This window comes from Planococcus citri, chromosome 1 (assembly GCF_950023065.1).
Source record: "Planococcus citri chromosome 1, ihPlaCitr1.1, whole genome shotgun sequence".
In the NCBI taxonomy this organism is placed as follows: Eukaryota; Metazoa; Arthropoda; class Insecta; order Hemiptera; family Pseudococcidae; genus Planococcus; species Planococcus citri.
Genome location: NC_088677.1, coordinates 44594234 through 44610975, shown reverse-complemented (window position 1 = coordinate 44610975; position 16742 = coordinate 44594234). Strand labels below are relative to the sequence as shown.

The 16742-nt window shown below is 33.2% G+C and overlaps 2 protein-coding genes across 5 annotated transcripts in view; both read left to right on the top strand.

Moving 5' to 3' along the window:
* The window catches only part of Naa15-16 (N-alpha-acetyltransferase 15/16), an 82631-nt gene extending 69759 nt beyond the window's left edge, over positions 1–12872 (top strand). The window contains exons 12-16 of the mRNA XM_065345289.1: positions 2740–2933; positions 5618–5726; positions 11062–11319; positions 11415–11512; positions 12094–12872. Coding sequence (XP_065201361.1) covers positions 2740–2933; positions 5618–5726; positions 11062–11319; positions 11415–11512; positions 12094–12342 — 908 coding nt within the window. The 3' untranslated portion in view covers positions 12343–12872. The remainder of the gene's footprint in view (positions 1–2739; positions 2934–5617; positions 5727–11061; positions 11320–11414; positions 11513–12093) is intronic.
* A 3574-nt stretch (positions 12873–16446) lies between these two features.
* Positions 16447–16742, top strand: part of LOC135832189 (growth arrest-specific protein 2-like) — a 44724-nt gene continuing 44428 nt past the window's right edge. For 3 of the 4 annotated variants that reach the window (XR_010556285.1, XM_065345284.1, XM_065345283.1), the window contains exon 1: positions 16447–16705. The gene's annotated coding sequence lies outside the window, so the exon portion shown is untranslated. The remainder of the gene's footprint in view (positions 16706–16742) is intronic. The other variant, XM_065345278.1, reaches the window with a different exon arrangement.

Genomic DNA, 16742 nt, shown 5'->3' with positions numbered 1-16742 from the left:
AGAGAAATTGAAGAAGTATCCGAATCCGCAAAAAAACGCATATCGATTTTTGGTGTCAAAAGTGAGTTTTGATTCCAAGCTCCTCAATTGAGGAATTCCTGGAAATGAGTTTTTCTATTGATCACTGAGTGAGGAATAAAAAATCAAGAATCATATTCAACGTTCTTCGCTCCTAAAATTTTGTTAACTGAAAATACTTATCCTGAGTAGTGAGCAAATATGTCAAAAGAATTGTATCATGACTGATGAGGCTGTTCAGGCAATACGTTGTTGTTATGTTTACCAATGTGAGCGGCTCGTCTCCTGGATGTTTTTGCTGGCTTCGAAGTATGTACCTGCAGTTTACCTAGTACCTCTACCTACCCAGTACCCACCCCACTAACAAGGGAACGCCCCCCCCCCCACATGATAATCTCCGATTTGAATGAAACTTGGATTGGTGGAAAGAGCACCTCAAAAACAACCCCATCCCCCAATTTTCAGCTGCTGAAGTTGATTTTTTTGACTTTTGACAAGCGTTTGAAGTTTTGACACAGGTAAAGTTGTTCTGTAAATTTGAAAAATGTTCGTTTCTCCCCACCACATGAACTTCAGCAGCTGAAATTTTGGCCAAAGGGTCTATGCTTGATACCTAATCAATTAGTACTACCGTCCGTCAAATCTGGAATTATCATCAGAAATCGAATTTTTTGACATGACTTGAGAAATAGTATAAAAAATGCACACAACTTCAAACACTCGCCAAAAATCGAAAAATCAACTTCAGCAGCTAAAAATTGGGGGATGGGGGTTTTTTGAGGACCTCTTTCCACCAGTCCAAGTTTCATTCAAATCGGAGATTATCACGTGGGAGGGTTCCCTTGTAAAAAAAAAAAAAAAAAAACAACCACCCGTATATATATATAGCGTGTATGTATGAAAACGTTTCAAAGTGTAACATTTCCGATTTTTCGATTGTCGAAAAATTATGCATTAGAAATGATAATAGTCGAGATATGGTTTTGAAAGTATCGAAGGCGAAGTAACCTACCTACTCGTAGAGCAAATTGATGGTATGAATTGTGAGACCAGTACGCCCCCTATAAGGAAGCTTGGCATAATCACATAGATAAAAATAACGCCTATGGCGATAGCACCGACCGCGATCTGATGCAAAATTAACCGATAAATGATCCAGTTAAATTGACAATCGTCTTGTATACCTATAAGTATACCTATGTGTGTAAGAAAGTTTCGTAATGTAGGCTAGGGCACACGTTGATATTTTATCGTAGGTACGTACACGTAGTATAGTAAGCTGCGTGTGTGTGTCGTCAGTCGTGTGCCGAAAAATGTGCACATTTTTTCGCCTCTCTGGCTCTGCTGTACTTGAGTTACCTCTCTAAATAGCCAAAAGGCTTGTTAAATATCGGTAGGTACATATTTAAATGTGGCGTGGTTATAGGTAAGGTATTAACTCGAGTATGATGTTTTTCATTCTTTTTTTCTTCTGAAAACAAAAAGATACAGATTGCAGAAGGTATATAATTTAAATGGCCATTTGTACACATATACGAGAGTAGCCATATTTCCCATGTACTTGACCCAAAATTTTTCAATCGTGGGAATTATTATGATTCGGGCACGGGAGCGTTTAATAGCTGGACGGTCGTACAATACGAAGAAACCGACCAAGTTTACGGTAACCGTTGCAGTAGTGGTTGTCGAAGGGAATACCATGGAGAGCAGAAAATTCGTTGCAAAAATGGAAACAATCGCGTATTTATTTTGTTTTGTTTCGGCCGTTGTTTAAAATCAAGTACCAAGTATACTGCGTGGATATATCTACTTATGTTGTAGTACCTAAAGCTATCTCGAAACACAATGCAAATCCACCTTAGGTAAAAGTGACCGAGAAATTTTACGACGTCGCTTATGCAAATTATGCAAAATCTCCGTACAAAGAACTGTTCTCATATAGGAGGATCCTGCATTATACATGTTGTACTTACATGCATATGTGTATTTTGTGATTTTCCCATTTTCTGTGATTTTTTTCTACTCTTGTTTTCTGATTAAAAGTGAAATTGGAGCGTAATTTAAAATGAGATCGTTCGATGGCATGATATCGAAGATAATCGTCATGTATTCTTTTTTTTTCATGTTTTATACGACTAATTGAAATTATTACTTACGTTTATGAACCTATAATGTTGTGTATTTTTTTTTCTCTATTCGAATCACGAGATACGTCTGTTAGACTACTGGTATAAGATACTCGTATTGTTGACTTTCTAGATTATTATTTGTCAAGATCTTACTTTACGTCGAGTAATTAAAATATTTCCTATAATTAACGAGTGGAGTGTTATTTACTACTCTCAGGTTTATTTCCCAAAAGGTAGAATGAGTGCATAAAATGAAAATTGCACTACTTCTTTCTTCCAAAGTATTGCAACGTGTGCTTTGAAAACCTGCACTATTGTTTTTTTTATGCGACGACTTGAACAAATAAATTGAAAAATAAATGAGATACTTACGCGTACAATTTAATTTTGTTTTTTCAAAAAAAGAAAAAAGTTGAATTCATTTTTTTTTAAATTGTTCTTCGATTTTTTCCCCGTGTCAGAGAGTCAAACACATTTAAGTAAAGAGGTCCAATTCTTTGAGAATCTACTTCGTTGCTCCGTAATCTAGATGTGTCAACACTAAACTGTCTTTTTTGTCGATTTTTCAAGCTTTTTTTCTTCTTTTTTCTAGAAAACGTGCCGCCCGCTCAATTGAAGAAGTTGTTAAATAAGCAGAAAAAGGCTAGAAGAAAGGCCGAATTGGAAAAGGCTCAAGCCATCGCTGCGCAAGAGAAACGTGAACATAAGAATAAACAAGTTCAGAGCAATAGTGAAGAGAACGAATCTCAACCTCAAGATGAACTTATACCAGAAAAATTGGAAAGAGTAAGTGCATTTTTTGAAAATTAATTATGATTGTTTTGTGTTTTTTTTTTTTTTTTTTTGACAACTGCCTTTTTGCGAATATCTTGCAAATGTAACTGGTTCTGAGGACCGCGCCTGAAAAATTGAAAAAATCTGCTGACAGTTGATGAACTGAAAAACCAGTGGTGATTTTCATAAACTACAACTCGGCAACTTCAACTTACAAATTACGAAAAAATCATAAAAATGTAGATTCAGTTGTACAATTTGGCCAAAAATCGAGCATTCCTTATAATTAAAAAAAATGCAAGTTTCGAGTAGCCAGTGATTGCTCCATCTCTGCCTCCTAATATCATGTCATTGACGCGATATATTCGATTTCGTAATAAATAGGTACTTGTTCATTGAATGAGCCGATGATTTTTCTCTACTGTTGGTGTTGCGCTTTTCAAATTTGAACAGTTTTAGCTCTTTTTGGGAAAAGTGAGGTATTGATCTAAAAATTCCATGATGGGGGTCTTGAATCCCAAGTACCGATTAAGTCATTTCACTTTCCGTACCCGAATATTTCCTTGCGCAGAATTGACGCGAAATTGTCAAAAAATGATGAAAAAATTGATAATACATGGTTTAAACTTTATTTTTGGAACGACAATAATTTGATTTTTTCAAAATAAAATTTTAAGAAAGCCCGAATGTGAAAATTAATTGTGTACAATGAAAATTAAATTTACATTTACTTTCCAGGTGCTCATACGTGTGCTCTCTTGATTTTGTTTTTGTTTTGAAAAATAGAATATAGACAAAACGAGGGAAGAGAAGAGGGTATTTTTTTGTTTTCGAGGAAAACTCGACATTTCTTGGCGTACTGATTTCAAAGGTCATAAAAATACCTACTGTAAATTTTCAAAATTACAGTCTGACGCGCAAACTAACAAGTTTGAGAATTCGGCGATGATTTTACGAGTATAACGGTTTGAAACTACAGCCTTCAAAATTTCAGCTTTTTTTCTCAAAATGATGAAAAGGCTAGCTGGGTAAGATATCCAAGTGAATCGACTAGATTTTTTTTCAATTTTTTTGGGGGGCTCTTTGAAGACTATTACTTAATGGAAAAATATTTGTAAAAAAAATATATATTCTTTTTAATTCATAGTCAAAGCGTATGGGTTATTTTCAATATTTTTAAATGGATTTTTCTGGTCAAAAAATCTATCCGAAAGAAATCGTCAAAAAATTATATGGCATTTGCTCTGGAAATGTTCACTTATCTACATGAAAAATTTTGTTTCATTCAGTCAACAATGCTCAAAATCGTGCTAAAAATGTGAAACTGTTCCACATTAACGGGTTTAAAAGTACTTTAGTTTTCTTTTTTATAGTCAGAGTAACGAATAAAAAAATTGCCTTCATAAATGTTAGCATAAGAGTGGGAGGGGTCGGGGGTATAATACCTCCCTCCCCCAGCCATATTTTCATTCAGAAAAATTTTGAGTAAGGGCCTGTGATGAAAGAAAACCATTATTATTTTTCACTTCTGGAAACACAAATTTTCGAACGATTTTGACCTCACTTCGCTCGGGCTTGTTTTCTTTACTTTTTCAAGATCAAGATGAAAATTTCTAAAAAAATCAAGTTTTAAAGCCAAATAAAAAAACTTTTCACAAAAAATATAGTTTTTACGCTTCTTGGAGTACAAATGAAGAGCTCTATTCCAAAGTGGGTTAAGTCACTTTTTCTACAAAAAATTCGTTTAAAATTTTTGATGCTAAAATTTGTTCTGTTTGCAAAGGTCGGTGCACCGTTCCTTTCTTTGGACATTGAACAATTGCTTGCAGAAAAATTCACTTTGAAAAATCGATGACTTGCCCCACTTTTGAAGTGAAAAACTCCGTAAAACGTGCTTTTTTTAAAAATGACTTAACCCACTTTGGAATAGAGCTCTTCAAATTTTCGAGCGCTTTCGCCGTCGCTTGGGCCTGTTCTACTTTCTTCAAAAAAAATCGTTCAAATTCTAAAATTTTCAAAGCCAAAAAATAAACTCCTCGTCCTTACATAGAAAGACATCGTTTTTATGCCTCTCGAAATACAAACTTTCGAAGCTTTTGTATTCGCTTCGCTCGAGCCTGTTCTCTTTTCTTTTTCAAAATTAACTTCCTAAAAAAACATCATTCCAATTCTACATACATAATATGTAAAATTTTTAAAACCAAAAAAGAAACTCCTCGCATTAAAAAAACCTCGGGTCTTAAGCATCTCGAAGTAAGAATTTTCGAAAGCTCTCGCACTCGCTTCGCTCGGGCTAATTTGTTTCTCATTTTAAAATGAAGAAGTAAATCTCATATTTGAGGCCTCCAAAAATTCAAAAAAAAAAAAAGAGAAAAATTATGTATGTATAAGTCATTTGAAAACTTATTTATCAATTGACAAAATTGATATTTTTCTACCACGTCAATCGACAAATGTTCAGTCGACACCGTCCTCCTCTCCTAAAAATAGCTTCTGCTTTAGAAGTGTGGCCCGCATTTTTGAATTTTCATTCGGCATTTTTGTACCCAATTTTCCCCCTCTCCCCGCCGAAAATTTGAAGCGCGATGCCGCTGCTTAAGAGGGGTGAATGATGAACGTCGCATTAGATAGTCGAAAATCTTTTACTGGAGCACCCAACGGAAAAATAACTATTTTATCGGTAATTTTTGTTACAGGTTGATAATCCTCTAGATCAAGCGATAAAGTTCCTAAAACCATTACAGCAACTAGCCAGCGAAAGAATAGAAACGCATTTAATGGCGTTCGAAATTTACTACAGGAAAGGTGAGAAATTGCTTGTTGTATTGTTTAACTTGACTATAGTCACTTGTGAAGTAAAATCATCACTTCTTTTGACGACTTGATACTGATACGATAACATTGTGACGGCCTCATAGAGTTATTAGTCTGGCTGCGCGGTTATTCGCATTAATCTCGACGTAAGTTATCGAGTATGGTGTATGAATGTAATATGTAGGTATTGACTCTCTGGAGCATTATTAATGAATAATGAGATTATTAAACTGAATGCCTGAGTGGATTTTTTTCGGCTTAGTGATTTCGTCGCGTTTTAGTGATCGATGAGATACTTATCGTGTTAACATTTCTATTAAAAACGGAAATGAAAGCATGCTAAGTTTCCGGTAATAAATTACGAAACAAGTGTACGAGTATTTGTTGTCTCTAAAGGACATTGTTTTTGAGAAGGAACTTGATTTAAATACGAGCGACGATGGTCGAATTCGTTTATAAATTTTAGGTCGATTTAAATTACATTTTAAAAGGACAGTCACGGTGGGCTGTGAGCACCCTCAAAACGGGCGTAATTCAAAAACTTACAATGAACCCTAAAAAAATGGTATAATGATACCCTCCCTTATGTTTTTGGGGTCGCAGAATACGAATTTGACAATATTTTTTTTGTAGGGGTGGGGGGTGAGGGGGTTAGGGGAGCGAAAAATTCAAAATTTGACTATAATGATGTGTGATATGTCGAAATGTATGTTTTTGAGGGTGTAGATCACGAATCTGACAATATTTTTTTCATAGGGGTCAATGGTGGGGGCTGAAGGGGGTGAAAACGGTGAAAAATTCAAAATTTGACTATAATGATGTGTGATATGTCGAAATGTACCGAATATGAATAATTCAACTAAAAGTGAGTAATTTTCATCAATTTACTCGGTTTTAGTTGTTATAAAGTAATTATAGAGGTATAATTTACGTTGAAACTCCGTTTTTTGTCTACTCTGCTGCATAAATAGGAATAGAAAAAATTTTCGCACGTAGATGCACGGGAAATTCCAGTGGCTGGTAATACTTAAGATAGTGCATTTCAAGATGTTAATTGCCATTTTTGCCCTAAAGTGCCCCCGCGACCTCCACAGTCGATTATAGTGAAAAATCTTGGTGAATTTCGTTAAAATGTGACAAATTTTTTCTTCCAGGGACTTTGACGGCTCCCCAATAGAAAATTCTTCATCCCCCACACTTCACCCCCTCTACACCCTCGAAAACGTACATTTTGACATATCACACGTTATTATGGTCAAATTTTGAATTTTTCACCATCTTTACCCCCTTCATCCCCCACCATTCACCCCTACGAAAAAAATATTGTCAAATTCGTGATCTACACCCTCAAAAACATACAATTCGATATATCACACATCATTATGGTCAAAATTTGAATTTTTCACCCCCTTCATCCCCCACCATTCACCCCTACGAAAAAAATATTGTCAAATTCGTGATCTACAACCTCGAAAACATACATTTCGACATATCACACATTATTATAGTCAAATTTTGAATTTTTAAACATTTTCACCCCCTCAGCCCCCATTATTGACCCCTACGAAAAAAACATTGTCAGATTCGTGATCTACACCCTCAAAAACATACATTTCGACATATCACACATCATTATAGTCAAATTTTGAATTTTTCGCTCTCCTAACCCCCTCACCCCCCACCCTTACAAAAAAAATATTGTCAAATTCGTATTCTGCGACCCCAAAAACATAAGGGAGGGTATCATTATACCATTTTTTTAGGGTTCATTGTAAGTTTTTGAATTACGCCCGTTTTGAGGGTGCTCACAGCCCACTGTGATACTTAGGTGTTTTCTTCTTACATACTCGTACTCGTAGTTAGGTTTTGGTACCTGTTGCTGCATTACAGTACCTCTACCTACCTCACCTATTACCTCCACCTATGTATTGAAAAAGGATATGCGTGACTGCACGACATATGCAGATGTACAAGTGTCATTTCACGATAGGTTTCATTGAAAATGTAAAGAAGCACATTAATGAGAAGAGTGCGGAGAAAAAGTTGGAAATGGATATGGTACATATCTTGTGTATCGGCACTTCATCGGCAGGTACACACATACGCCAAACATATAGTACCTACGTATGAGATTGGTGCAGCGCATTTGTACGAGTAGTATTCCCGATGATAATTGAGTAATTAAACGCGAGTACGAGTGTGATTTTGAAATGAAAAGTGCATTACGTAATATGATTTTTCGTTAAAGTGTAATAATAACATCGTTACGATTTACATTGTTAGTTACGCAAGTACGAGCCTCGTTAAAGGACGTTATGGTATTTTTTTTTTATTTGAATTTTTTTCATATAAAAATTATTAACCTAATTATTCGTCGACGAAAGAGAGGAGGATTTGCGAGTATGGGAAATATGCGATTTGCGCCATGTTAAACGATCCGAACTCGTTAATGGATAATGTAACAATAAATAATAATTAACGTGGCCCTGAGTGTACTACGAGTACGAACTGTGTCGAATGTATCGGTAACATTTACGTATTTGCAGACGAGTATTCTGCATAAATAAATAAATAAATAAATACATTTCCGTATTGGTGTAATTATCGCTCCTTCGGCGTGATTTTTCCTTCTTCACGAAAATCATCGAGTAACGCCGCGCCGGGTAGATTTCGTATGCGCCGCGGTATGTAGTACCTACCTATACGAATGCAGAAGGTAGTTAGGTACTTAGACTATGGAATCGGTTCGAGATAAATAATCGTTAGGTAGGTCTAGGCAGTATGCACCAGGTACCTTTTACATCTTAATCGAGACATAATTCGAGAAATATATTGGTCGAACGATTTGATCGCCTAGAACCCTCACGATAAACGAAATTAAAAAGTAGGTAGTAATTTGTAGTTCTGAAACGATCGTTGATTGCACTTATGTTACAAAATCCGATAATGGGTTATCGAAATTTAAATTTTTTCCATTTCGTTGCAATTGTTTGGTAATGTCGGGCTTACGAGCCATGATTATGATGATGGAGAATGTGTATGGGTATGGGTATGGGCAGGTTTTGATATAATTGTGGTTAGATTAAGAATGTCGCTCGGATGTCTATCAAAGGCCAAATGGAATAATGGGTCCTGAGGTGATACCGGATTTGCCGATATCTGTCGTGGTTTGTGGAATAAACCGATAGATTTTTTATAGAAAATTTTTAAATATATTTTTCTATCTACATAGGTAAATGATGAAGTCTTTGATTTTGTTTGAATTGTTGGTGTTAGTTAGAGTCGCAAGAAACCGGGAGTATGTGTGGTATTCAAAAATATGTAGATAGGAGCAGATGCAGGTACTTGCAAGCTTGATGATGAAATGAAAATTATTTTTCTTTTAAATTGAAAGTAAAGGGATTAAAATTATGAAACATACCAAAAATGACCGGTCACAAAAAATTGAAATACCTAGGTAGTTTTCCAACTACCATTTTCAAAATGAAAAAAAAATACAAACGCAATGTTTTGTGATAAAATTGTGTTTTTTAAAACTAAAAAAATAGAGAAGTTATGTTTCGCTAGTTGAAGAAGAAGAAGAAATCAAAAAACTCGAAATAATTGGTTTGAAAAAGTAGTTTTGTTGACGTGATACTTGTTGAAATATGTACCAAAAAAAATATCTGATTGTAAAAAAATTGAAAAAAATGAGCGAAAAATCGTAAAAAAAACTGAAATAATGTTTTCAAAAGATTTTAAAAAATGAGAAAATGATGTCGATCGTTGGAGTTACCACGTTTCGTTGAAATTTTTTTGTTGAGCTAAAGAAATTTTTCGTGATCGAAAAAAAACTTGAATGTAGAAAATTTCATTTTTTTTTAAATCTGAAACTTTTCCAGAATGGGAAAAGTTGAAACAAAAAATTTCAAGCTACTTGAAACGATATTATCCTTGTACCTAGACCTACCTATGTGTAATTTTTTATTTAAAAAAGTAAATAGGTAATTTGAAATAATATTTTAAAAAAATAGAAAAATTACATCACTGTACAAGTACATGGAACCAAGTGTGTAGAATTGTAGATATTTGAAAAAAATCGAGAACAATTGAAGAAATATCAGAAGACGTTGCTTTTGAATGTTCCGAGACGGGAAATTTTTTGTGATTAAAAAATATACAAACAAACGAAAATAAACATGGAATTTTTTCAGATCAAATTTTTAAGAAAATAAAAAAAGGGAAAAAATAGAAACATTTTCCTATGTCAGTATAAAATTTCCAAACCGAATGTAAAATGGTAAAAAACTTGAAGAATAGTGGTACTTAACATTTTTTGGGGGGAATAAAAAGTTCCATAGGTATTAGTTAGTAGGTACCTCTAGTTTAAAGAACAAAAAAAGGCAAGACAACTGATATGCATTATACTTAGTCATAGTGAAATAATTCAGTTGAAAAAATGAATAAAATGTTTTCATGATTTAGAAAAAAAAAAAATACAAAAAAAATAGCCACAATTGAACGTTGATGCAAAACCATGAAAAGTTTTTTTGCTAGTCTACGCGTATTAATTGAAAAAGTGCTGAAAAAAGTGTTGAAATTTCAATTTATGAAAACGAGAAAAAACAAAGAAATATTGAAACCAAATTTAAAATAAAAACTCAATACATTTTTTTCAAAAGCAGAACATTTGAAAACAAAAATTGATTTTGAAACAAAGAAATGAAGATCAAAAAACTCAACCTGGCATTTTTTTTGAAGTGGTAGAAAACCGAGTAATTTTTACAATTCTTGATTAAAAATTATTGAAGAAATAGCAAAATATTAAAATTCTAGTTTTTAGGCCAAAAATTTATAAATTTTGAACTAATTTTTTTCTTTATAGTTTATTAAAGTGAAAACTTATTTTTTTTCGCAATTTTACATATATACTTTTTTATGAAATTTGAGAAAGGATATTTTGTCTGTATTTTAATGTACTCTTGACAATGTTTAATAATATCTTTCTGAAGGTTGTATGAGGAAGAAGGAAGGTTTAGAAGTATAATCACTCCTCCCCCCAAGCTCAAAAAAGAATTTTTGTGGATAAAAAGTGGCGTTTTATGTTTTTAGGACATGTTTTTGGAAAGTTTTCGCGCAAGCTGTAGCTAACTTCATTTTTATTTTTCTTATGCCTTTTTTTTCAAAATTTAAACATGTATTTAGAATGTATTCTATTTTTTACTGTTGAATACGTACCTCTTTTCAGGAAGTTCTTTTTAATAAAATGTGTAGTGATTCCATTTCGTAAATTTTCCGAATTTCATACCAGTTCATATTGAATTAATTGAAACATTCTCTGTTACAGATAAGCCATTGCTAATGTTACAGTCAATAAAAAGAGCTTTTCGATTAGATAGTTCAAATGCAGAATTGCACTCTTGTCTGATACGATTTGAGTTGAAACTAGTCAGTTTACGTAAACAAACAGAACCATCGGTGGAGGAGCCTGTTTTAACTGTTTTACAGAAAGAGATGGAACCTATTTTAAGAGGGCGTACAGCTGCACAAATAAATAAAGAGTTCCTTGCCGAAAATTCGAGAAGTTTACCGGTCTTATTCGAAGGTAAGTTGTTGAAAAACGCCGTGATTCGTTTGAGAATCGTTGAAAGACGTACGATTATGGTAGAGTTTATTTATTATTTTTATGACTTTTTTTAGGTGCAAAAATGATGTATTTATTAGATCCATCGAAACAAGACGAAGCCATCAAACTTGCTACAACTCTAGATCCCAACATTGACGATATCAGCATACAAGTGAGTCATAATTTCTTCTCATGCCGCTACCCTCTCCTCCCCCTCCTCCTCCTCTCGGAATTGATTTAGTAGATGTGATATAAAAGTTGCCGATTTCGTGTTGTAAGGCATTTATGTTCGCCAGGAAGTGTTAGTAATATGTAGAGTTGACGTTTTAAAACAAGATCATGATACTTTTCCTGTGGACATTGAGCTAGGCAATTCTTTGTTCATAAAGTTGAAAACTAAAACCTATCGAAGATACGAGTAATGCGAAGGTCAATTTCATAGTAGTCAATATTAACTGTTTCAAGAATGCTTCTTCCTGTAACTCCCAAATTTACACCCTACATATATTATAATATGTAACTAGGGAAGTGAGAGCTTCTTAATTTTTTTTCAAGTTCAAATGAAAATTCATTGCAAGCTCGAAGACTTAATTTTTTGTCCTAAATCGTTTGAAGTAGTATCTTTTTTAAAAAGAAAATTAGTGTTGTTCGAGAAGACCTTCAAAAAATTTTGTTTCGACGTTAAAATTAGGTACATTTCGACATAGTTTTAATGTTTTCTGTGTTTTTTTTTCCACTTTTGTAATTCAACAGACGTGTTCAAAAATCTTTACCGCTTTCAAAAATTCTGCTTTCGGAGACGCCGAAAAGCAAACCGAAGAATACAAAGAACGATGTCACCAGAAATTTCCATACTCTACAATATTCAAGCCACCGGTATCTGAAACAGCGGTCAGCGATACGTGTTTGAAGACGGATAGCAGCAAATTCGTACTAGAAAGTCAGGAAAACTGCAAGGATAATTTTCAAGAGAATTGTCAAGAAATTAGCGTAAGCAATTAATGAAAGTTTAAATGAACAAATGGTGTAGAGAAATTGAAAATAGATGCGTTTAGATACTCGGTAATCAAAATTGTAGTACGACCCGACGATTACGCGAATATGCTAAATTATTTGTAAATAATTCGAAATATTTTAAGCTTTTTTTCCTCTCTCTTTTGTAACGTTTTACAAAAAGTAACAGAATGCGTTTTTTTTTCTCTTTTTCTCCTTCTTTTTTTAAAAAAAAAATTACATATTATTTAATTTGTTATCGAATACTTTATTTTTTGTACAATAATGTCAATATAAGTAATATACGTTGAAACTACCACAGTTGTAGTGTAATGTAGTAGGTACCTAGTGTATTTTTCATTGGCATGTGAGTATCTTGTGTGGTTATGCTGGTCGAGTTGAATTTAAATGGTATATGGCCGCGGTAGAATTTAAGGTGACTTGTTCCACTGTATCAATTCTCTTTTTTTTCCTTTTTGTAAGTCAATTATCAACTAAAGTGTTACGGTGGTAGTTGAAAATTAAATTTGTCAAATATATCGGTGTTTTTTTTTTTTGTTTTTAAAATAAGAATTTTATTTTATTTCGTTTGAATTGCATATACGCCAGCGAAAAAAGTTTAATGTAAAATGTAAATTGAAAAATAATTTGATGAAATTCATCTGTTGGAGTATAATTTACTCTGATTTCATTATAATTTTTCTCGATTAAAATGAGATTAAATCTAATATGACCGCCGGCTTTTTATACCTATTTTTACGTTTGTACTTTGTAGCAAAACATGATGCTTTATAGATTTCATTTTAAATACGATAGGTATTTAGGTGTAAGATGCATAAGTGAGAGAGGAAAATATAATTCGGTGTACGTTCGATTCGCTCAGAATACCTGTTTTTAAATATATTATGCTTCCATAGTTGGTGAAAAACGGATAATTGTGTTTAGAATATGTATGTAAAGTTCATATCATTTCGCTGTGGAAGTTTCGTATATTTGCAATGAAATATTGTTTTAATTTATTTCTTTAATCGTATCTTGATTTTCCATTTTGTTTTGAATTTATAACTTGATTTGATATGTTGAATTAAGAAAATTACACGAGTGCCGAGATTTCTCGATTTTGAGGTATTAGATACGCAAGAGTACTGAAGAGTAAAAATGCTTGTAGTAATGAGATAAGAAAAATTAACAATTTTCTATTTTTAACGAAATCATGTCTTTTATTTATTACTGAATTTTCGCTACTTTCTTGTATTTGTTTTTTATTTCATTCAAATCGTCGCGCGTTAATTATTTTTCAAAATACTGTTTAAAGTACGAAAATTTAAGCTCTAGAAACTGCGTGAAATTTCAAATTTTACAATATCATTATTAACATTCTTTTATAAAAATTTTTTACACCTTTTTACGTTAACGTTTATCTATCGTTGAAATCGTATGTTTCTGTTTGTTATAAAATTTGAATTTAAAGAAATGTTGTTTGTAATATACAGATGTATAAGGAATAAATTAGTTTTTTAATTTGATTAAAGGACTGAAATATTTAATGGAGTTTTATTCATTAATATCGACTCTATTCAGAGGCTCTATAAATAATTGCCTAGGTACACGTTGAATTTCAGCATAATAATTATACTTTGGCGATAACTTCTGTATCCCTCTCTCTTTCATTTAAATTATTTATTAAGATAATTTTTGTGGTCAAAATTGATCAAGGGGCTAACATGAAAAATGGGCATCAGATAGAATTCAACGGTCTAAAATTAATCAGAAAAAGTGAAACCTCAGAATACAAATATGTATGGAAATGAAATATTTGCCATAGACTGCCTTTAAAATATGTATACGATACGCAATTAAAAGATGAAAACAAATTCAAAAGTACAAGAATCATCTTGAAAAAATCCCCCAAAAAAAAACCCAACGTGAAAATTATAAGTAAGAGTTGATCGAAATGAAATCTCGAGATTCTTCCATTGATGATGAATACCTCATAAATTCTAAAAAATTCAAACCAAATGCGCAATTTAAGTTACAAAAATGAATTCAAAAGGGAAAATAACCTACAAAAATTTGAAGCTTTTTCAAAAATACTCGATGTACAAAAGATGAGTAAAAAAACAAGAAAGTCGAGATCAAAATACGACGACTTTATAACTGTTTAGCGAAACTTCAAAAACGAGCGTTAGGGCCATATTCATAGACGTTACTTAGGGATCACTTGGCTAAGTGGTGAATTTTGAAGCAATTTTTCCAGGCGTGATTGAATTTTTGAAATTTTGTTTTTGAATAAATTGAGAGATTGGACTCCGAAGTGTTGATTTATCATTTTAAAAATATAAAATTTTTATTCGTTCGTGAGAAAAATTGAATCAAAATTCACCACTTAGCCAAGTGTCCCTTAAGTAACGTTTATGAATTCGGCCCTTAAAATTCAAATATGGCATGACTTAAAATATTAAAAACTGCCTTGAAAATGTTTGATATGCAATTTAAATGACAAGAACTCTCAAATCTTCAGCAGAAGTAAATGCTACGCAACTTTGAACACAAAACAGATGAGCTTCGATATTCAGCAATTTGGACGATTCTGATTGGCTGTTTAAAAGTCTACAAGAATATCCTTGATTTCGAAATATAAAAAAAATTTAGTTTTCGCAAAATTAGCACATTGGTTCAGCCAGCGGCTGCCGGCCGGCTAGGTTATCAAAAATTAGTAATAATGAAACAAAATGAAATTTATTGAAACATTACAGGCGCATGACGACATGATATAAACTCAAAAATATTACATTACATAAATGTACATAACGACCTTCTTGTGCCGGGAGGCGAGGTGAAGAGCTGGATTATTTCTAACCAAATAATTTAAACAAAAATTGAAACAATTAAAACAGCACCTCATAATTATGTAATTTAGGTAAATAAATAATAGGTATACCTACATACTTACTTACTTAATAATAATAAAGTACCTATGTATATTTTTATTTTTGACACTTTGACATGCTGAATTTACAATGGTCTTAAAATAAAAGTTGCATAGAAAAATTAAATATTACGAGATGAAGGTTATTAATCTAATATTACACTTATTTTTTCAAAAGTGATCTCTTTTGTTTTTTCATTAATTTTCTTTTTCTAATTTGAAAACTCTAAATACTTGGAAATTTTTTTTAAAAAAAAACATTAAAAATGTGAACTAAAAACGTGGGAAAAAACGCTACGTCATCTAGAGAGTGTGAGCAAAAGAACGCAGATTTTCCTTCATTTTTTCTGAGAATCCGGGGAAGAGCGAGGGTCAACAATTTTTAGAAAATTTTCTCACTACCGACTATACGTAATCTGAGGTTATTATAGGAAGAAAATCTGAGTCAGGATCAATCCTACTATTCTTACTTCTCATTCCGCTAAAGCCTTCGGATCGCGTGTTTTTTTGGGGGCGTAACTTGCGAATTTCTTGCCGAAAAAAGTGGGAAAGGAGTAAACAAAGGTTGAAAGAAAAATGTACGACCCGATGATGGAAATTGGAAGTCATTCGGGTTAGAATTTTCATTGAAGTTCATTTTAGTTTTCATTGCTCGGTTGCTCGATCAATCTACATTTTTCATCGGCAACCTCAATATGTAGAATTAGAAACGATGATGTTTTATCTTGGATTCAAAATGTTGAAGATTGAAGATTTTTCCATTGCAATATGCGAATAATATTCTTACTTTTTGATTTTGTGCTTACCGTAACATGGAAGGATTCCTTTTCACAAACCTTTTTCTAGCACTATAGTTACCTGAACCGGCTGAACCTGGACAAATACGTGTGGTGATAGTTAGATAGTTATCCTTCGTAGAAAAAAAAATCAAGTGTCATATAAAACATCGCGCACACAATGATACATCCCTCAGCGAGATCCCTTCTCTCACCCTTGATCAAAATACAACCACTGGCAGTGGATCGAACGCATCAATCAATCAGCGACCCCTAACCTACCCTCATCTGAAGATCACCGACCAGCAACTCCGACCACCGACACCCGAACCTGCATCGCATGGTGTGGATTACGTTTGTGGTTCTACGCATCAACGTTGTCTACTCGTCACGCTACTACTGATTCGCGCCGAGTTTTTAATAAGTCACTCGGACAAACGAGCCTTCGGTGTTCGAACGGTGCGAGCTGCGAACCTGTCTCAGGTATCTCTTTATCGGTGTTACACGTGTGCGTGTAGTTTGATTACGGTTTACTCTGTTATCAATTCGATATTGCTTCGCGACTCTGTATCGACAGTGAAAATTTAAACTTTTTTTCAACTTATATGGCTATTTTTTACAACAAATCGACTGTGAAATGTGTTTTCCAGAGAACGTTATTGACCACGTGAGTTACACAGCCTTTATTTTTGTACATCGATATC